General features: G+C 42.4%; 1 protein-coding gene across 5 annotated transcripts in view; it reads left to right on the plus strand.

Moving 5' to 3' along the window:
- The window catches only part of LOC139628878 (receptor-type tyrosine-protein phosphatase F), a 162,208-nt gene that overhangs the window by 41,130 nt on the left and 99,314 nt on the right, over positions 1-21,764 (plus strand). For all 5 annotated transcript variants that reach the window (XM_071491014.1, XM_071491013.1, XM_071491016.1 and 2 more), the window contains exon 2: positions 13,938-14,112. In XM_071491014.1, the coding sequence (XP_071347115.1) occupies positions 14,013-14,112 (100 nt within the window). In that variant the 5' untranslated portion in view covers positions 13,938-14,012. The remainder of the gene's footprint in view (positions 1-13,937; positions 14,113-21,764) is intronic.

The following is a 21,764-nucleotide window of genomic DNA, read 5'->3' on the forward strand; positions in this document are numbered from 1 at the left end:
AGACAGAAAATCTACCAGCTCTTTGTTGGGTTATTAAAGTTCAAAGCTTTGTTGTAGAGGCTGCATACACTTGTTTATGAGAGAGCTTCAGACTTTGAAATTCCAGCAGAGGTGGGATTTTATTTTTTCATTTGTTCTTCTGTCAGGATTTTTTTTTTTTTTGCCTGATTGTGACAAGGTCATGAGTAGTAGGTTTGTGATGACTTGGCCTGATTGTCAATCCTCTTTTCTGTGCTGAGTGACATGTTTATGCAGCGAGGCGTGAGTGAGCCAGATACATCCTGCGTAATGTGCGATGTCAGTCAGCGGCCACCGCCTGTGTGATGTGTTAGCTGCGCTGATAGTCACTTTCTGGTCTCAGTTGTGACACTTCTTTCTCGAAGACAGTCCCTCATTCATCGTGACAGGTGCTGAGAAGGTTTTCGGAAAAAAAGGGGCTTCTTTACTACTAAAATCACCAGTGTTTTGACAAGAACACTTTTCCTCAGCTGCCCCAAGCAGAGAGCTCATTTGATTGAACTAAGTCTACGCCGAAACTCTGACATCTACACAGGCTTGCGAAACACGCGTTAAGGTTTTGACATATCCAAGATGAGATCATATCCAAACAAGCAGGCAGGTTTATTTTAAGCAAGGTGATGTTATTTTTGTTGCCAATTAGGGATGAATGGAAATTGTCTTGTAAAATCCAGCTCCATCTGTAGTGGTGCAGCTTTAGCTGACTGTCTCTTTAAAGTGATTTGAAAACAAGTGGATGATGGCGCCCAGGCTTAGATCATAGTCATCTCTTTTCTTTCTTTCAGCCCTTTTCTGTACTCTTTTTTTCACATTATGTATTCTATTCTTCTCTTTGAATGTATCTATCAACATTTTATGATCAGTCATAGCCAGCCATCAGAGGTCTGTTTTGTGCTCATAGCCTTGCACCTTCCATTTCAACCTTAGCTCTTTGCATTACAGCCATGGGTTTCTCAATGGGAACACAAATCCGCTTTGTCAGAGAGGACATTTCCCTCCTTGCACAAAACTCATTTCAATTCCACATCATCCCATTACGCCTACACATTGATTGAAACAGCCTCCATTTTCAGGGGCAGCTGCATTTTTATGTACTCTGTATGTATGACAAGGCCAAGCTTATACTTGCGTATGTGAAATGTGCAGCGATGCAAGACACACAGTCATGACTAATCTAAATTCTTCTGTGTTTTATAACTATTTTCTGAATAAAGAAGAAGCTACAGGTCATTGTTGTTGCTCTCCTGCATTATACCGTTCATTTCTTTGATGTTATATCATTGAATCACTGTATGACCGCAGACTAATATCATGTAGCTTAAATAGCCTTCTCTGCAGAAAGACAAGTTCAGATTAGATGCCTGTGGGCTGCCATTAAAAAGAAATTAAAGGTCGAAGCTTTACCTTGCTCTTTAGTGTAAGGGGACGACTGTGACGCTAAACTGCAGCAAAGCAAATAAAACTAAATGGAGGCTCGATTTATTTGGTGCTTCACCAGCATCCTTATTTGCTCAGCCTCCCAATTTCTTCTAATGTCTGGCTTAAACTCCACATTCTGCTTGATTACTTTATCAGCTCCCCTGTCGCTTCCTACTGAGTTACTGTATGATGTTTTTTTCTGCTGTGATCAACATAGTAGCAGGAGGGAGTGGCCTTTCATATCCATAAGGTATCATGAAATGGAATAATAAGCCCTCACAGTCTTGGCTACCCACACACAGATTTATATGTAGTCATACTAGTGTGTGAGAGAACAGCACGTGTGTTGCATGTTTCACCTCGAGAAATATTCAGCATCAGCACAACATTTAGCTTTTGTTCATCTTGTGGTTCATCTTCACTCACAGGCAGCGTCTCCTCCTCCTGGAGAACTCTGAGGTCCCCTGCTTGTTTTGGGAAGATGGATGGAGATTCATTTGGTTTCATTATAATGCCTGACTTATTTATAGCCTGCCTGCACAGCGCCTGTTGGCCCACTGTGGCCCTGTAAGGATGCTGGGGGCTGAGGCGTTGATGAAACATTCCTGTGTCCAGGGGGTATTCTCTGAGGAGAGCTCTGCTTGTTTAAGGGAGGGCAGCGGGGTGACAATGTAAGAACCATGGGCAAGGCCACTGAAATCTAATTCCACCAGCCCTGCCTAGCTACAGCATTCCTGTTTGAGAGCTTTCTTGCACTGCAGGGGTGTTGTAATGACACTACATAGCCGAACAACATGGAAGAAACTATATAATGTGATCTAATCCGATAAATGTAGTTACCACAAAAAAGGGGAAGGGGAAACTTGAAAAAAATTGGTTCCCCTGAAACACATTTTCATATTTTGCTTATGCACAGTTTGGAGTTTGGAGTTCCACAGCACCAGTCCCAAACCTTTATCTGGATCTCCCCCCTCAGCCTCAGAGATTACTGCTTCACAACCCTGGAGCAGGGATGCTGTCTGCCTGGTAATTTGAAGGCTAATCCCCTGCCTCTTCCCTACAAATCTCTTCCCTGATAAAGGGGTTGCTTCTACATTAGTAAACATGGGAGACTTGGCTGTCTTTGCTGACAGTCAGACAGGAGGACTGGTTCAGGAAAGTGGAAGTGGAGGGATAACCAGTTCCCCTTTTTAGTGAAAAGGATGGCCCCTGTAAACTCACCAAGGGGATCTGATTTTATGTATGAAATAAATAATGTATTGTACATTTTTGCACATTTTGTCCAAGCATGAGGAAAATCCCCTTTTGCTCAGTATCTGGTGTGGCTGGTGGTTTAAATGGTTTGATAGTGAGCTGTGAATGTCGCAAAGTGTTTTCCTTTGTTAATGCACATTCATTAGCTTTTTGACCTGAATATGTTATCCTAATGATCACTGTGCTACTGCCACGGCTAGACGTGATGGCTCACTTAAAAGGAATCCATTTCCTCAGATCTTTCTTCACAGGCTTACATTGGGCTGTGTGGACTGGCTACTTGACCAAGCATTGCTCGATTGCAGGCTGTCGTCCTCATAAGAGTTTCATTAGAGTGTGTTCATGTAATGTTTTTCTCTGGCATAAAAGCGCCAGCAGAGCACTGGGGTGCGCCTCGTCCCTGCACTTCATCAGAAAAGCACTGTGCATGGGTTTTGTTTCTATGACAACATATCACCACTGTGGTTGTATGATAGACTAGCATCGCCCCTTTGCTTTTTATTGCTATTTGTTTGAACAACATTCAGTGTCAGTCCGATCTGCTCCCTCAAATGGGCTTTTCTGTCTTTGTTGTGATAGTTTCTGTCTGACATACCACACAGCTCTGGATAGACAGACACGGCCAGAGCAAGCTTCTCCTCCACTTTCTTGGTTACCATAGCGACCAGTCTTAAAACATCTCAGTGGTTTCCTGAAAAGGAGCCACAGTGACGTCACGAGTGCTCTTCAGAAAAGTTTAGAGATTTTCAACTGGACATGCTCAGAGAGGCCACACTACACTGCTGTGCAGCACTTTATCTGTAGGCGCTCTCTTCTCATGGGGAAGAACTGGAAAAAGATGCTAGCACTCTATACAGACACACACCCTTAGGAAATGTTAGCCTATGCCACTTGCATGATTTCTGTGTCCTCGATGGTTGTTCACTTCCTGTGATGGTGCAACAACAGATCACTAAACCAGGGAATCAAAACTGACGCCTTGAGCCCAAACATGCTCAGCCAAGTTTAACAGCACAGGGCAAGATAGCATTTAAGCAGTCTATGGAATAACTTCAGCTTGATGACTGCAGCATCGGCTGTGACGGCTTCTCATCTGTTGACCTGACAGAGGCACTTTAGGCGTCAGGGTGGATCTGGTCGGGTGAGTGACAGGTCCTGTCCCTGCATGTCTTTCCGTATGTGTAACGGCCCGGTGTTCAGTCTAATCATTGTCAGACAGTGAGATGATGTGTCAGGAAGAATTTGGTGAGATCTCTGTTTTCAGACCAGTCAAACATCACAACTATACAAATGAACTGCAGTGAAGGCTCCAAGTTTTTTTTTGAGCTTCTTGTTGAGCACTAGACTTCAGCCTTTGCTCACACGTCCTTGAACAACATATATGTAAATTTGTGAGTCAAAAGTTGAGTCACAGCATTAGCTCTTCTATTATTCTAGCTAGCTTCATAATTCATTTTTCAACATGTGATTGTAATACTTGAAGTGACCTAATTTTGAAGTTTTACTGATTTTTTTTTTCCATAAATGCCACTAATTTATTTTCTAAAGATTAAATCTCTGGCTTCTTCACTTACAATTTCTGCTCTTCTTGCATAGACCACTTGATCTAAATACAAGTTTGCTTGATTGGATGTGTTTGTACTGGCACTGAATCACAAGAGAAGCTCTTGTCTGGATTTTTTATGAAGTGGATTTTCATCTAACTATTTGATTAGTCTGTAAAATCCTATGACTCACAGTCAGCCCAGAATTTCTCTAACTGGATGTGTCCAAGAAGTCTTTTTTGTGTGTGTGTGTGTGTGTGTCTTGTTAGTCAAGCAACAGAACAGTGGCTCTACACTGGTGGTAATTGATAGTCTGGAGGCTCTCTCAGCTGCAGGTAAATCCTATCTGCAGCTGTACTGTGAAGGAGAGGGGTGGGTTAGGGGGGAGAGTATAAATAAGTCTTCCAAGGACCGAGGATTTCAGAATATCTGGAAGGATGGTGGGGGTAAAAAGGACAAGAGGAGCAGATAGCATAGCTGAAAGACAGGCTGATAGTGGGGGAAATGTGTAATATGACAGAGGTCCATTTCTTGGAGATAGCCCAGGTTTAAATGTACATTTAGGCTGCTGCAACAGTGGATTACCCCCATGTCATCTTTTGTTCTGTATCCATTGGTGCCTAGTGCAAAAAACTAGAGGCTTAGATGTGGCTTTTGCCTCTTTTCAAACACTTCCATCAGATTGACAGAGTGAAATTCAGTCCACACTTTGGCAGGGAGATGTACTGTACTGTAGAGAGAGAGCGGGGGGGGGGGGGGGGGGCAGTAGAGAGACTGGGCCTGGTGAGAGATTCATTGGTTGTAATGAGGGCGTTGGTGGAGTGCAGGGCATCGTGTTGTGGCTCCGGCCTGTCAGTATAATGGACCTTGCTAGTCAGCTGGCAATCGATTGTTCTGCTCACAACCTCACCCGCCTGTGGTTCTTCACTCTTGCTTTCTGTCAACCTGCCACCCAGAGATGGAGGACGAGGCAGAATCCTCTCCCAGACGACAGATACAGTGTCCAGATACTTTCTCATTACCTGAAAGGTGGCCTGAGGTGAGGAGGGGAGGAAGAGAGGTCTGACTGCGAACAGACAGCCTCAGGAGGAGTAGCATCCTAATAATTCCACTTTATTTTTTGCCTGTGGCTGGTAACTATCAACATTCAGTTGGGTCATTAAATATTTGTCATTTTGCTTGATTAAAGACTTAAAAAAAGATTAGCTGATGATCAGATTTAATGTTGAATACTTTTCTATAAAAAGCACAAGAGAATTTTCGGATCTGCCCGTGGTACCAAAAGGAGTACAGGTTTCTGCTCCACTCATAACATGTGGGACAAATGTAGGATTAGTCCCTCGGTGAGGACAGACGCGTCAGGTTTGTGGACTGTTTTTAGTCCACATTTTTGTGGTTTATTGCTCCAGAGCAGAGTCCTAGTTTTTAGAAAGACTGCACTCGTCTGATGAACATGGTCTGTTCTGAGAGCCCCTGCCTCTCTTGCCCTTTATCCACTAGTCCCTGCCTATTCCACACTCATCTCTTTTACATTTTAAATCCTTGGGCCTCCGGAGAGAGATGGGGATATATGGTTCCATCTGCTCCAACAGACTGGCTCATGGCTCACACAGAGAGAAAGAGACAGAGCAGGAGACATGGTCAGAGAGAGAGAGAGAGAGAGAGAGGAGGAAACGGGGATGGAGACAAACACAGACTGACAGAAAGACAGAAAGGCTTATTAGAATCTGCCTTTTTTCACTAGTTAGACGGGGACTGAGAGGATAACTGCCTGGAATAGAAGGCAGGGAAGGAGTTGGATTAGGACCTTGGGGATCCTCTTTTTCCACATTTGCAATGGCAGCTAACCCATGTTAAATCTGTTAGGACTTAACCATTTCAGCTAGGCCAGTCCTGGCTTTCCTTTGAGTTACACATATATATTTTTTTTTTTCAAGTAAGGTCTCAGTGTGCCTTGTTAATTCATCCAAACAGTTCTCATCAAGGGGTCTTCCTTTCTAAATAAAACCTTACGCTTTGCCTCAAACGCCATCAGGCACAATGTTTATCTTTCCCACCACAAAAGCTTGAGTATTTACGAGGTGTTTTTCCCAGCCCCCCCTGAGTTAGTCCAACCCGTCCCTGCGTCAACACTGGGTTTGTTCCTCTGTACCTTGGACTGCAGAGGATTGTTTTCCCCGTGTCTTTTACGTGCTATGTTGTAAGGTGAAATAATAAAAGCATTGTGTCAACATACAGTTTCATCTGTGCGTTTCAGCTCTGACTGAAGACAAACAAACCCAACACCATTCAGTACACTATGAAAAATTCATTCTGTCATAAAGTGAATGTAGGTTATAGTTACCCTGTGTTGAGTTGTGCTTCGTTCTAAGGGAATATCATTGCTGATACTGCAGTTGCTCAGAAGTAGATTTGCATGAAAGGATGTAGAGAGATAATGAGATTACAGTTGGACAAGCAGAGCCCGTCCTCCCAGTGTTCATGAACAGGTGAATGATCTTCATTTATTCATTTATTTATTTGACTAATAGCAGAAAGTTAATCCATTCACAGCCAGTTTGAATCTTGTCAGTATGAGTAGGCAAGTCCTTATTTCTGTAGAAATATTTTTGTGTACAAAGTAGAGGGAATATGGAGAGACTCACACATTGAGGTCTGTCTGACTAATTCTGGGAATTAAATACCTGATAAATCATGGTTTTTGATCACATTGATGAAGAAATCCTGCAAATCCAGTAGGGCCTTAAAGCGGTCTGCTCATTGATTTGCATCATTTTCTGCAGTGACTAGACATATTACAGGAATGGAAAGGGTTTAGGGGATTGTCTGCTAGTCCCACAATGTACAGCCTGCAGATAGCCCAACCCCAGTACAAAGTATTGTGGCAAACAATTACTGGAGTTGCTGCTCAGTCACTGAGCCATAAGGCCACAGCTTCTTTCACATGTCGGCCTCCGGAGGGTCTCTGCTGGCCAAAGAGCTTCACTCCCAGGCCGTTACAGTCGCTAATCTGGCCTGACACCAAGCTGATGTACAATACCCCCCTTGCCTAAGTACTGACTGACTAGAAGTAATTGATTTAGAACAGTGTAGACACCTGCTGAAGAGTATGAAGCCCTGTAAAGCTCCTCCTACCCTCTTATGCAAAGTTAGGCTCAATATTCTTACGTGTGCCACCTGTGGAAACTAAATACACTTACAATCTAAAGAGGTTTCTGTCCAAATAAGGCAATGCTAGTGAAAAAAACACATGCTCATGCAATGTGTTATAAGTTTGTATTGCACTCCATATCCTCCCAATGTAGATCTCAAATGCGTCATTTTTGTAATATTTCAGCTCTTTCTAGTTGTGAAAAATCCCCCCACGATTGATCTGTGGATTGAGCTGAGCCCGAACAACTGCCTGTGTTTGGCAAGCTATTGATCTATGGAGCTCTGTATTTGCCAGTCTTTCTGCTCACATGCCTTCACTCTGTTTGTCTTTCACTGGCGGAGCCGAGGCTTTCTGCCGAGGAGGTGGTGGTGGTGGTAGGGGGGGTTGAAGTCCTCTGTGTGGTGTGAGGGGGGAGTCCGTGCCTTCTGTGCTGCCTGCCTAGTCATTTTATGGCACCATCTGTCCACAAGCAAACCGTCAAGTGGTGACGTGTTAGCCCATCTCTCTTGCTTGACAGTGTGAATTTCCCTTTTGATATATGTGCACATCTGCTGTTGAGAATGTGTCTCAGTTTATATTGCTAATTTAATGTTTGGCCATACCACAAAATCATTCTTAATTATGCAGGAATTAATTTGTGAAACTCTCTAAAATGTAAACTAAGACAAATATTTATAACTTTTTTTTTTCAATCTTTGAACCATTGCATGGCTTTTGGCTTTCAGAGACCCTGAACTGAATACTAAGCTTTGGAATTTTCTCCATTAGATTTATTTATAATAACAAAAATAATTTTATTAATGCACCACCAAACAAAGATCCCTCAGTTGGTGGAGAGAAAAAGCAAAGGACAGATAAGTAAGAAATAGATAAACAGAGGATTTATAAGCAAAATAATAATCATAATAATGTTAATACCTATAAGTGTCAAAGTAATCCTGTTGGGATGTCAACGAATGGGATGAAATTTATAGGAAATACATGTTTTCCATACAAAAGAATTAAAGTATGCTTAAGCTGCACAGGTTTGTATTCTGTTGATATGGCTCCCAAGATTGGTGCCACTTCAGAGAGCTGTTTCATCCAGTCGATTGGTCCAGGTATACACAGCATTGCTCTTATTTGATGAATGTCTGTTTTACATTGAGCCTGCTTTTTGATTTATTGCAGGCCCTTCGCCCAGCACTTTGTAGTGCGAGCCATTTTCTCCTTGCTCTGCAGCTCGACAACGCCAATAATCACTCTCCAATAAATTCAAATGGAAGTGGCACTCTGGTATGTCTCTTCTACTGGGTGTAATACATATCAGTGTAATACATATCACCTTTCATTCTCAGATTGATTTGCAGCTGAAAAGATTGGTAGCCCCTCCAGAGGTGACTGTAAATCCCCACTTCACTGGCAATTTATGGAGGTGCTTGAGTTTTGTTAAATGTTCACTCAACCAGACTAAATGCCAATCGACATTGTATCATATGGGTGAAGCCAATACGCAGTGTCTTTGCATTCTGTTGAGAGGCGAGTTAGTGCCTGTGTCAGGACATTATCAGGAGCATGGGGCATGAAGTCCGACCCTCATGCGTCACAGATTACATCGCAGTGCGTCGTGGTGGCTGTGCGCCATACAGTTTATTGTAAACATCTACATGGATTTCACACGGCTGTTGTACTATACTTAATTATTGACGTGTCCTAAATGAACTACCTGATGGATTCATTTGAGTCATCCACACAGAAGTGAAGCTTGCTCATGTGATTCATTCCCAGGCTGCTTTCATTGTAGGTCAGCATAATCAGCACTCCCTGCTTTCTATTGCTCAACTTAAGGAAGTGCACTCGTCTGTTAGAGTGTTTTTCAGTCTCTCAATCTTCCTCTCGGCAGTAAAGCGTTAACAATTAACTCTGTGGAATCAGCTTGTAAACAGGAGTGCTGTGGAACTGGATAGGTCACAGGACATTAGCCTTTGTTGGGTTTTAGCGTAGCCCTGTAAAAACGACATGCGCCATCAAGTCTGTGGATACAGCAAGGCTTTCAGAGTTGGAGTGAAAACCTAATTTGGTTACTTTACACTTTCATTTTACAATATGTGGCTCACTGGCTTCCAGTAATTCTCTTGGGATCTTGTGGTGTATGTTCACTGCTGAGGTAAAAAAAAAAAAAAAAAAAAAAAAGGAGCAGAGACTTATGAGGGTGAGTCTTCTAGGGCATGGAAAACTAATCAAGGGCCAAAACACTGCTGTCGAAATTCAGCTTGTAACTGTGTTTATGGAGCCGTTGCAGAATGTGCCAACACAAACCTCTCCGGTCTGGGTTTATCACCTCCAGAGATGGCCATGATTAGCTCCCAACACTGCTAGCCATATATCTCAGCTGTCCCACCTCCCCACACTCAGGATGACCCATTAAACAGAGATGGAGAAAGAGAGAGAACATGAGTAGGAGGGATGGAAACGATGGCGAGCAGAGATGCTACCTGTAGTTAGTGTAATAGTAGTGTTTACACAGCCTCTGCGCACTTGCTGCGTAGCTGTCTTCCATTGTCTGTTTGTAGACTAGCACTTCTGTATGGTTGGCCACTCCTTTGGCACACACACACACACACACACACACACACACAACAGGTATTAACTTGAATGACAGGCACCTGATGTGGGTGGCAAACAAGCAAATAGCATAGGTGTGTATTTTTTGTTGTATTCTCCTCCCCGCTCAACTCACACAGAGGCTCCCTTGTCCTCCACAGTTTACTGTTTGAGATGTTCACATCCCATTGTTCCCTTGTTAATTACTTCCCTAAACCTCTTAGTCTTGTGTCTATTATACAGTGTATATATATACTGTATATGTCACGCTCTGCAATACTGAGAACTCCCCAGACACCCGAGACTCCAAAGCTTCTTCCTAATGGACTTAGAGAGCGGACGTCCTCATGAATGGCTGCTGATATGGTTATTTTTACTTCTGTATCCATTCAATAACCTTCTCTTCTTTATCATGATGTCTTTGTGTTCAGACGTAATGTTTCCACCAAAGCATCCTGTCTCTCTCTCTCTCTCTCTCTCTCTCTCTCTATCTCTATCTCTCTCTCTCTCTGGATAGACCAGCCAGTGCTGCAGCATTAATTGTCTTCAGCCTCTGAATCACCACCTATGTCTCAAATTTTGTGGAATGATTCAAATTAATGAATTCAATGGTGCTGTTGAGAAGGGCTGTTCCTTAACAGCAGCTAACCAGCCCAGGAAGCTCCAGGCTTGAATTTATTAAACACAGCCTCCCCTTTGTTTCTCCAATACACGTCCGTGTTGTAGGTGATAATTAGGCGGACGGATCTAACAAATCTTTGATTTCGCCTCATATATTGTTTTCCTATATTGAGACCCCCTGTCATGGGTAGTTAGCTAATTGTGTTGTGCATAAACGTCATATATGAAAACACATGTTTTTCATGAACTTATTAAACTTGTACTAACTGTACAGCCTCAGTCAGTCACCAGTAATTGATTTGGGCAAAATCAAATCACAGAAAATGTGACAATGTTAGTCCAGAGTCTCCATCACTTTGCTTAGATTTGGTAAATGCTGCGGCCTCCTGATTTGTGCACTGCAGTTTCAGTCTGTATTCATTTAGATCATCCGCTGTAGCTGTAAAACAATTTAGCTCCTGAATTCATCCTGACTAGTTATTGTGATTCATTAATTAGAATCTCAGTTTCTGGTGAAATAATCTGGATGATCATTTTCGCCGCCATTATGCAGTGCCAACTCTGTCTCTCTGACCAACACTTTCCTTCTCTCACTCAACCACACAAACCAGGCTGCAGAGTCAAATCATTAGCAAGACATAAGGATCCACATACTATCTCACAAGGGCAGACGTCCACCCCTACACGTTCTCATTGTTTTTCTCTCGCTCTCCCACATAGCGGCAAGCAATGTCTTCCTGTGTTCTGAGCCACTTGCTCAGATTTTGGATCACACTGCACCATTTCCACAATGATGCTCTTTCCTTCTCTCACCAGCACCAGCACTGGCACCACCAACACACAACACAAATGCACATGGTGGCAAGTGTTGTCCCATAGTATTTGTGTGCAGCTGGGAGGCACCAAGCTGCACTGGGATAAATAAGTAGCTAAATAAATAAAGAATAAACCTCGCTCTAGGAATTTGTCTCATTGAAGATGAAAAGCATCTGCCTCTCTCTGGCATCTGCTGTGAAAGATATCCCTCCACCGCCAAGGGTTTGGAGCACGGCGAGTAGCCAACTCTATCAGCCTCGCTCACTCCGTCTACCCACCGACATGAACCAACGCAACGCTGGCGCACATAAAAATGAGTGTCAAAACAAATTTGTCAGCCAGCAAACTTGATGTGAGTTACGCTCATTTTGCAAAGCTAAGTTGGGGTATTAACTTGAAAGAAAAATGGGGCCTAAATGTCTTTAAATCGGGTTGCAGAGGGGGTGTGTGATCCAGTGCTCTGGCTCTGAGCAGTGTATTTGTGTATGTTTTCCTTCAACCGACTGCCACAGCTTAACACACCAACAATGAGCTGCATTCTCATTACCAGCGAAGGTGAAGACACTGAGGGAAGCTTGTTTTTTTTCCCAGAGGTTTTAAATTATTTTAGCTGCACTTTTGGGTATGTCTCAAAAATCTACATGCAGGGAGGAATATAATACAGATTGACACAAACACAGCTTGAGCTTTCACTGACAATAGCTGACGTTGGCTGCACACGCTGTTTGGAAATTCCTTAGATGCAAGACGTGTTATATCGGAAATTGGTTTAGCAGACTTGAAAGCCTGGAGGCACATTCCTGAAAGTGACAAGCGGTGATGAAGCGCTAGCCAACAATGATACCTGTCTGCAACTGTGCCCAGGTGAGGCATGCTTCACTTTACATCAGTTTTCCTTGTCTCCTTGCCACGGAACTTGTCAGAACAGGTTAAAACAAAGCTCACATGAAGAAAAAGAATTTAGCTTTGCAAAGCACAACTGTGCCTAACAGAATGTTTTGTTGGGTATCACAAAGATGGTCGAAGAGGTGCCTGGTGTGCGTGTGGTTCTTTTCCTGCTGTTTCCACATGCACTGAAAAAGCCACATGAGTAATGGGCTGCGCAACACCTCCACAGGCTTAACACTGGAAAGGTTTTTTTTCTCCACAAGATACTGGAGGCATTGTGTTCCTGACACTCTAACTTATTTAGCTGAACTGAATAGACTAAAGCTGACCGGCCACCCAGCGAGCCCCGAGATATTCCACATAGCGAGAGCCTCCCTTTCTCTTTTCACACATATCAGCAATCAGCATTGTTTGGTCACCACCATAAACTGGGCAGTGAGACTGAGCACACGAGGAAGTTCTCAGATCCGATCCAGTAGGGCTCCTGTAAAAAGCTTTGTACAGAATCGTTGTCAGGGAAGACAAACGTAGGCTCACTTTAAAACTTTTCAAACTTTTCTCATTTTAGTTCTTTTTTTTTCCTGAAGTCCTCTGGAGAAACTGCTTTAATTCCATCAAAAGAGAGATATCTATCCTTACCATATTGTGGTCTGCTTTACAGCGTTATGATTACTCATCACAGACAGCCACGGGCAAGAGTAGGGATAAGAAATTTAGTTAGCTCAATTTATTGGGATACACAGTTACTTTGTTTGTAATGGCATTAGACATTGAAACTGCAGGCTATGGCAAACTTAAGGTCATATATCTAAATCTTATCAGCTGGCTTAGTCATTTCCTACACTAAATCTAATTCCTAAAAAGACAAAAGAATCATCAGTGCATGTGCAGTTTGTTTTGAGGGACAAGCCTTTGTTTCTGTGTCTCCACCTACTGTGTAAAGTGATGGAGGAGACCTCTCAGTTTTATAGCTCGCTTCAGTTATGGTTAATTTGTGGTACAACCACTGCTCCTTTGTTGACCGATCATGCCCCCCCCCCCCAGGCTGTGTTGTACGTTAAATGATTATGTATGCACACATGTTGTCATTCTCTGAGATCATGGCACTTTGTTGATTTGAACCCATCTGGAAGACGGAGTTTCAATTTCTTAATGGAGGACAGTGAGTGGGTGGTGGTCCTTTGGGAGTGCTGTTTAGGAGGTCCTCTGGGTTTTAAACTGATCCTCATTGTGAGAGGATGACTGAGGATTTTAATCCTGTGTCCTGACCTCTCCTTTGTTCTTGTTATTTCTTCCCATGATTTCTCTCCGTGGCACTGTACTGCATTTGTTTCCTGACTCCTCTGCTGATGTAGTTTGCGTGTTACGTTCGCTTCACTTGTATTTTCCTCTGCCCCGAGCAGGATTTTGTTGTGGTTAGTGCGTGCATTGTTGATCACGACCAAAGATCCCCAGTGTTGTGTGCTGTTGTTTTCTTACAAGTATACAAAATTTCAGTTTCCTTTGGTTCTGCTCTGTGACTTTCTTTTGATATTCTTGCTTTACTGTGTTATTATGCTCATTCAAATGTATGCTAATGCATCGCGAGTTTGAATACTAATGTTTCTGTACTCCTGTTCTGCATGTGTTTGCTCTCCCAGGTGTTAGTCTTTGATCCTGTCAGAGTGGGACGCATCTAGCAGGGGATTGAGGAGGGAGCGGTGCCAACTTGGAACATGGTGCCTAATATTCACCTGGCAGTGCCCCTCCTGCCCAGAGCGGCGTTGCTGTTCCTGCTTCTACTCAGCTGCATGGTGTTCTCCTGTGTGGCAGACAGTAAGTAACCTCATCCACCTGTGAATTCCTGCCTTGCTTTCCTCACATTAAGCCACATGAGTACAGTGCATTCACAGAGTACCCAACATTTTTTCTTATTTCGCAGCCTTGTGCTAAAATCGTTTAAACTCATTTTTCCCTCATTTTTCAATCATTTTAGACATTTTTGCAAATGTATTAAAAAGGAAAAACAAAAAAAAATGTTGTCATCTTGGGAAAAATGTATTTAGATGATTTTAGCATGAGGCTACAACATAACAAAATATGAAAAAAGTGAAAGGGTCTGTATACTTTCTGAAGGCTCTGTATTTTGAAAATAATTTAGCCCCTCATTTACAACGAGGGGTTAAAAGTTTATATGTATTGACTTTATTTTGGACACTTTGTTCTTGTTCCTTCGTGAGGGGACTGATGTTATTATTGAAAGTGAAAATTTACTCCACCAATTTGTTTCACATGAAGTCAATACTCACATACAACAAGCTTTCATCCTGCTCAGTGTAGAGGTTCATTTAAAATAGAATATATATTCTATTTACATTAGGTGTCTTTGGTGGATTCCAGCAAACAGAAATAGCGCCTCATCTAATGCGAGTCCCCGCATTGTAATGGTACAATGCATGAAGTGAAGCTCCGTCGGCCTCTGTGCTGTGACTGTCAATCTGAATGACGCTTTTGGCTGGAAGAAGGCGCTCAGAGAGATGTGTCACCATCGCTCCGCCTTCAGGTCTCAGGGCAGAGGAGAGGTACTGCCCTGCCAAAGACGGGGTCAGGGACAGAATTAATTCACCACATGACCTCACCTCTAGTGCTGTCATAGGGTCACTGTAATTCAATTATACTCCAACCCCTCCCATTCCCCCACCCGACCACGCCAACTGCCCTGTCCTTTCATACATGGGTCAGATAGGATTTGTTTTTCCGTACCCTTTGCTTTGTCTCACTCAGCCCCGTGTTATCATCTTTGTCTCTTGCAGTCTGTCTAGAGTTTTGCACAGTGCAACTGTGAATTTGACCTCATGGAAAAGTTTTGCACTCCGGTCTTTTTTCTTGTGGTCTGGCGATTGCTTGTAATCTGATCGCAGCCAATCAGACCTTGATTGGAGCCGTATTGGTCAACTAGGCCTAAAAGTTGTGTCCCATTGCACTGAATTGATCTCTAGACTTTAAACACTGTGAATTGTATTTGACTCAGATCCATCGATGAGGCTTTTCTCATGCTCCCAAAACTACTGCAGATTATTTTTTAGTCTCTCCACTGATTTAAAATAACAAACTCTGAATACTAACAATCACTGAAGAATAAATCAAATGAAGTATGTTTTTCTGATGATTAATCATCTCAAAGAAATTAATTAAATAACTAAGACAGTTTTCAGTCTGAATAATTGGCATAGTACTTTTCTCAACGAAGCAAATGAGGTCTGCCTTGTCAGTAATTTATTTATTGGTTGTGCACATGTTTATTGTCGGTTTGGTTGTGTACTTTTTGCTTGCATTTTAATTGTCACCAAGGGAATGAAAAAAAAAAAAAAAACTACTCCAACTGCATTTATTTTTTAAAGATCATCAACAGAAGAAGGTAATGTCAGGGGTATTGAAGGTGCCAAGATATTATTTAAATGTGCTGAGTATGTCAGAAGCCCAGTGCAGAGTTTGAATGGGACCTTCATTATTAAGCAGTGCCTTTTTAATCGATATTGTGCAGATACCTATATGCAAAGGCAAATATGCAGGATTGCTAAAGATAAGATAGTTAAAATGGTATAAAAACATATTTTGTCATGGCCGTATGCACAGTATTTAATGCATTCAGGACATGTTGCATATACACTCCATTTGCCAGGATTAAAGATCTTTATTTGTATAAATTTAGTCTTTTTGCTCTCTGCCTCTCTGTCTCTAAGATTGCCCCGGTCTCTAATTTCAGTAATCACATCATTTACGCATAAAAACACAGAACCAAGCGTTTAATAAACAGACAAAGATACTCTATTGTGACAAGCTGGCACAAGGATAACACCCAAACACTGACACATGAATAAGGAGCTAAAGAAAATATTTCATCTTAAAAAATGTATTTCGTCTTAAAAGGAAGATAAAACAAATACTAAGTTAGAGAAAAGCCTGGCTTTAGTCCAAGGTTAACCTTTGGCTCTGGCTTAATGAAAACACACATGGGAAAAGTCCTAGACCTGCTATTACCAAAAGCAGTCCATGTCTGTAAAGCAAACAGACGTAGAATTAAAATAAGACAGTTGGGGGGCAAAAATAACAACTACCACTAATGGCAGGGTTGTGTGCATTCGATGCCTGTAATTTGTATGCAACTTAGTTATGTGAACTTCATAGTTCTGGTTTGGATTTCCTGTATTACAGGGCAGACACCAGACAGATATTATGGGCCGGGTGCCTGGCAAGTTTCTGATTACATGGGTTCAGTCTGGTGTCCTTGTCTCCCTGTTGAAAAAGTTAAGCAGGCAAAGATGCTGGATGTGTGAGCACAGTCAGGCCGTGTCCTTACATCACAACTACAGGTTATTCCATTTACAGGGCATTGTTTGCTGATTTAGGATGGCTGCATTTCAAAGGTTGTCGTCGTACTGTTTGTTTGGTGTAACAGTCAAGATGGCACGATTCATCATGATTTAGCACCACAAATACAGTGAGTACACCACCAGCACTATCAGTGTTATAGCTCTGTGACATCATTCATCTTATATGGTCATTGAGTAGGCACACAATACAGCGTGATTACTCCGAGTGCTGATCGCAGACGTCCCATCGATCCCCAGGGAGCTCAGCCTAATCAACCAGCTCTCCATACAGCCCTGCTGTACACAATAGGCCGCTGGCGCGCAAGGTCAGCCTCAAAGTCACACATACCCAGCACTTAAATGTAATGGTTATCTTTTTGTAGTGCTGTCATTGTGAGTTATTTCATTGGCTTTAATAAGCTTTTGATGTATGTGTCTCCGCTGGTGCTTCTCATGTTATAATCTTGGGTGGCTTTTCATGCGAGGTGCAGCAAGACCCCTGAGGCCTCCTTTAGTTTCAAGTGACTTTTTGTATCAAAGCACTGTCTGATGCAACAACCTTTTATTTACCAAGAGATTCATTGCAGTTTGTTAGTTCTAGCCATTATGATTTGTTTAATATCTAATCAATCGTTAGACCAGGAAGAGGTATCCTATAGGGCTACCATGAGAAAATACACATAGCTGAGAACCTCATAAACCCACATAAACTGCCATGTATTACACAAACCTATAAGACATGGTCAGTAGATTGATTTGGCAATTTCTAAAGCTACTACACCCGACTGATGTGATGGAAGTGTCAAAGTGGTCTGGAAAGGGGTGACCAGAGAGGGGGCTGGGTGGCTGGAAATTGGATTGTACTTTTAAGTGTCCATATGGTCACCCAGTTCAAAAACTGACAGGAGTATAAATTGATTCCTTTTTAATTAAAAGTAACCATATCCACCTTGGAGAGCCACTTGGAGAGTAATGCACTTAACACACAGCTGCGGTCCACACACATCATACAGACAGGCGCACCGAGTGAGAGAGGCCAAGCTGGCGAGAAAAGCTAAACAATAGCCAATGCAGACTGTGAAAGCAGTGGGAGAAAGCAATACATGGGAGAAAAACATCTGCAAGACAAAGTGTCGCAGGAATGCAATTTAGAGGCTTGAGAGATTCGATGGGAAGCTGTTTTCATAAGCCAGTGCAGCAATGTCAGAATGGAGGGACGAAAGGGTCAACGGAGGTTAATGATGTGAGATTAATAGTTTAATTAGGAAGCTCAGAAGCAGGGCCAGGGGCAGTCACCCAAACCCTCTGCTGTGTCCTGGATTCAGCAATGCCACAGGGCGACAAGAACCGCAAGTGTCCTTCCAGAAAAGGGCAGAGAAAGACATTTAATTCTGTGTTCACAGTGATGGCTTTATTGACAAAAGACACTGAAATTCCTCACTGTCTGTTAAAACTTATTACTTAGCCTCCCTTAATCTTAGGTTATATGAAATGGAATAATCCAGTATTAACACAGATTTGGAAGAATTGACGTGGATTTAATTTGTGTTGAGAGATATTATGTGGGAAGTACAACAAGTGTTAAAGGAAAGCCCATAGAGCTATTTTGTCACATCCGGGTCATTGATCAGACTAAGTTGGAGAAGATTGGAGAAATTCAAGATAACTGCTATTAAATAGGACACAATTTAGTGGCTTGTAGGCACATCACCACACACCCCTGTATTGTTTACTTCTGGAGTATCCTCGAAGGTGCATTTAAAGGCATTAAACTCAACCCAAACAGCCTGTGGACATGGAGCAGAATAAAGCATAGTTGGATCTCGAGTGGGATCTATTTCATGGGTAAATGGTCACCTTTACTTTTTAAAGATGCTAAATCATGAGGGAAGCAACAAAGAGCCTGTTGGCGCTGGTAAACCTAAAAGGTCTTTGTTTCGTGTCCCTACAGTAACGTAATTTAATTTCCCCCTCAGTTTTGGCTAACGGAGAGTTGAATTACTTAAGACCTCTGGGCCGTGTGGGTGAGAAGATGAGAACAATGGTGGGGGTTCTTTGAGGTCTCTGAGGGAGGCTAATCTAGGGGAGGCAAATTAATGAGGTTAGTGGGGTCACAAGGGGGTGCGTGGTGATGGATGATGAGTTAACCCCAAAATGGGATCTCTGAAGAAGCTGGGAGCCATCTTAGCAGCTGAGCCCCTAACCCACCCCCTCCCGGGATCACTTAGCACACTTAACATTTTCCCCACAGTGTTCTATCAATGTGTGTCAGAGTCCGAGCCAAGGTGATCACTGGACTTTACCGAACACCATCAACAAAGCCCCCCATCAGTTGCCTAAATCGTCTTTCATACAGCAACTTCACAGAGTGGTTTGGATTTCTATTACAAAAGTGTCACATTATATGCTTTAATACATATTCAAGCTGCATTCAAAACGTACTCTCCTCTTTTTGTGTTGTGTTTTGCATGTGACTGTTTCCAGGTCGACTCGCCCACACAGGCCTTCAAATGCAGCAGTCAGTCATCCTTCACAGTTTCAGTATGGAAAAACACTTAGTTTCATGACAGTGGGAAATGAGAGCTTTTCATCATGAAGCAAACTAAATGAATATAGGAGGTGATATAGACCCCCCCCCCCCCCGGGGTTATGCAGATGTTATGCAGCAGTTCAGGCCACACATCAGCCGGCTTGTCTTAAAGGTTAGGGCCACAGATCTTGTTCAGCTTGTGTTTCAGACTAGACATAAGTTGTTTTCAGTTAATGATATGGTGAGTCTTCCAACCAGCAAGCAATTATGGATGTTAGAGGAAACTGAAAAAAAAAAAATCACCACGTATGCCCTCATTTTATAACCATGATTTTAAAACAGCACGACTTTGTTTATATTTCTTTCCTACACTATAGAAAAACGAGTAGTTTTCCCTGAAAATGTGTAGCAAAGAAAACGTTGTGGAGTGTCTGCCTTTATCTGATGTCTGCTCAAACTTTCCCTTAAGGACTGAGGCGAGTTGAAAGAAGCCACAGGTAGTGAGTCATCTTTGACTAGATCTAGGTTGGGCGCCAGTTTAAATACCACAGGTAATATAAAACCTCAGACTCCCAATTGTGTGATACTAGGAACACCCACTTCTTAACCATCAAAATGTGCACAATGAAGCGTTTACCCTCGCGTGTTTGTTAAACAGTTGTTTTAAATGCCCACTCCAGGACACAGTGTAGTCCCTTTTTTCTTCCTTTTTTAAAAAAAAATCCTAATGTGATACACTGACTGACAGACAAGTAGAGAGAGACAGTGCAGACTTGAGAGATTCCTCCCTCTTTCATAATCGGCTTGAGAAGATGAAAGCCATTACATTAATGTTGCTCACACTGGGAAGAGAGGAGTGAAGGGTAATTGCACTTAGAGTTCTTGTTCTTCTCCACTGTCTTGAATAATTCAGAGAGGGCTGGAAGGCCTGATAGAAAGCCTGTCTTCGCGGTCTACAGGGTATTGAAAGTTTGATGTTTTTCTTTCTCCTTTTCTCTTCTATAGGTTTGATTTTGTCTTAAGTACAGTATCTCAGTGATGATGAATCACGTTGCTCTTGTGATTTCACCAAAGTCCTGATAAAGGTTATAAAGCTCCATCAATCTTTGGCCATGACACTATCATTTTCAAATACTTTTCTTTGGCTTCTGTGTCATCAGGAGTGGAAGCACTGTGAACGGACTGTTAATGAGTGGGAGACGATAGTGCAAGGAAACCAGACCATTCAGCAAAAACCTGGAGAGAACATGGAGAGAAATATGCAAGCCCCACCCTTGCAGGTCCTGGTTGGATCTGAAACCAGGATGTTCTCGGTGTGAGGCAACAACATTAAACATTGAACCTTTCTCAGTCACAAAATTTAAGCTGAAGATATTTAAACAAAAATCCTTCTGTGTTTCACTCTTCTTACGGTGCACACGTTTTCTGGTTCACAGTGAGAGAAACAATATGGTGTAATAGACGCAGAAATAACAAGCAGAGGAGCTGATGGACAACTGCATTGTGAATAGTGCAATGACAACTGCTTTGCTCTTTGTCGATCTTTAGAATGTGATCTCAATTTGACAGATTCGAGAAATTGAAATTTAAAAACTGGATGATAAAAATAAATCGTCTTGACCTGAAACACATCGACCAGGGGGAGATGATTATGATAGACCTCATTTCATATTATTCAGTCCTCCACATAAATTGTAACATGTGCAATGTACATGTGTCATTTGGAAAACAAATGACACAATCCTCCTTGGTGTTCGGCTGTAAAACAGAAGTGCACATAGCAAACATGATGTTTATTGGTTTAAACAGCCTGAAGTGCAGTTGACTTTACCGGGGTAAATAACTTACAGGGGAGGCAGCTTTATATCGAATTAATTGCAAACAAGTTGCCTGCTAATGGCCTGAAAAGGCCTTAATGGAAGTGTTCCATTAAAACAACCAGTGCTGATGCCATCAGACAAATTCCCACTAAGTGTTGCCTCATGAAAATGATAACTTGCTAATCCATTATTAATAAGAATTAATGGTTTTCTCTCTGCCGCGTGTGTATCGATCGCTGATACTCTACACTACAGAGTACCTCTCATTGGGCATTCTGGCAGGCTTGGGAATACACTAATTGTTAGCCACATAAGAGCCATTTGCATGACTCTCCCTGCTGTCTCTGCATTTATTACAAGCCTTGCTCTGAGGCCCTCAACAAGGGAAAAAGAAAAACTGTATAGCTGATTAGGAAAAATGTTGTGTCAGATGGGAAAAAAAAACGTATATAGATATTAGTAAACCACTCTATTAGTCTATTAAAAGCTCACCTCTGTTCTTGTCCTAAAATATGACCCACATCCATTAGTGCGTTGTTCCTGATCACCTGTCCCTGGAGATCAGTGTAGTGAAGAATAGAACCTGTGGCAACACTGGAGTTTGGGAACCCCCGTGTCTTTCATCTCTCTAATGACCTCAGGCCTCACAGATACTGCTGAAGGCATTAGGTTAACTGGGAGAAGCTGTTTAATCCCCCCACACACACAGAGCAATCAGCAGCCTGTAGGCCCCCCCCTCGCTGTCTGAACCAGACTCCGTGCAGA

The sequence above is a fragment of the Trachinotus anak genome, unplaced genomic scaffold, assembly GCF_046630095.1.
Source record: "Trachinotus anak isolate AG129_WGS33_773 ecotype Australia unplaced genomic scaffold, CSIRO_AGI_Tana_v1 ptg000012l, whole genome shotgun sequence".
NCBI classification, from domain to species: Eukaryota; Metazoa; Chordata; class Actinopteri; order Carangiformes; family Carangidae; genus Trachinotus; species Trachinotus anak.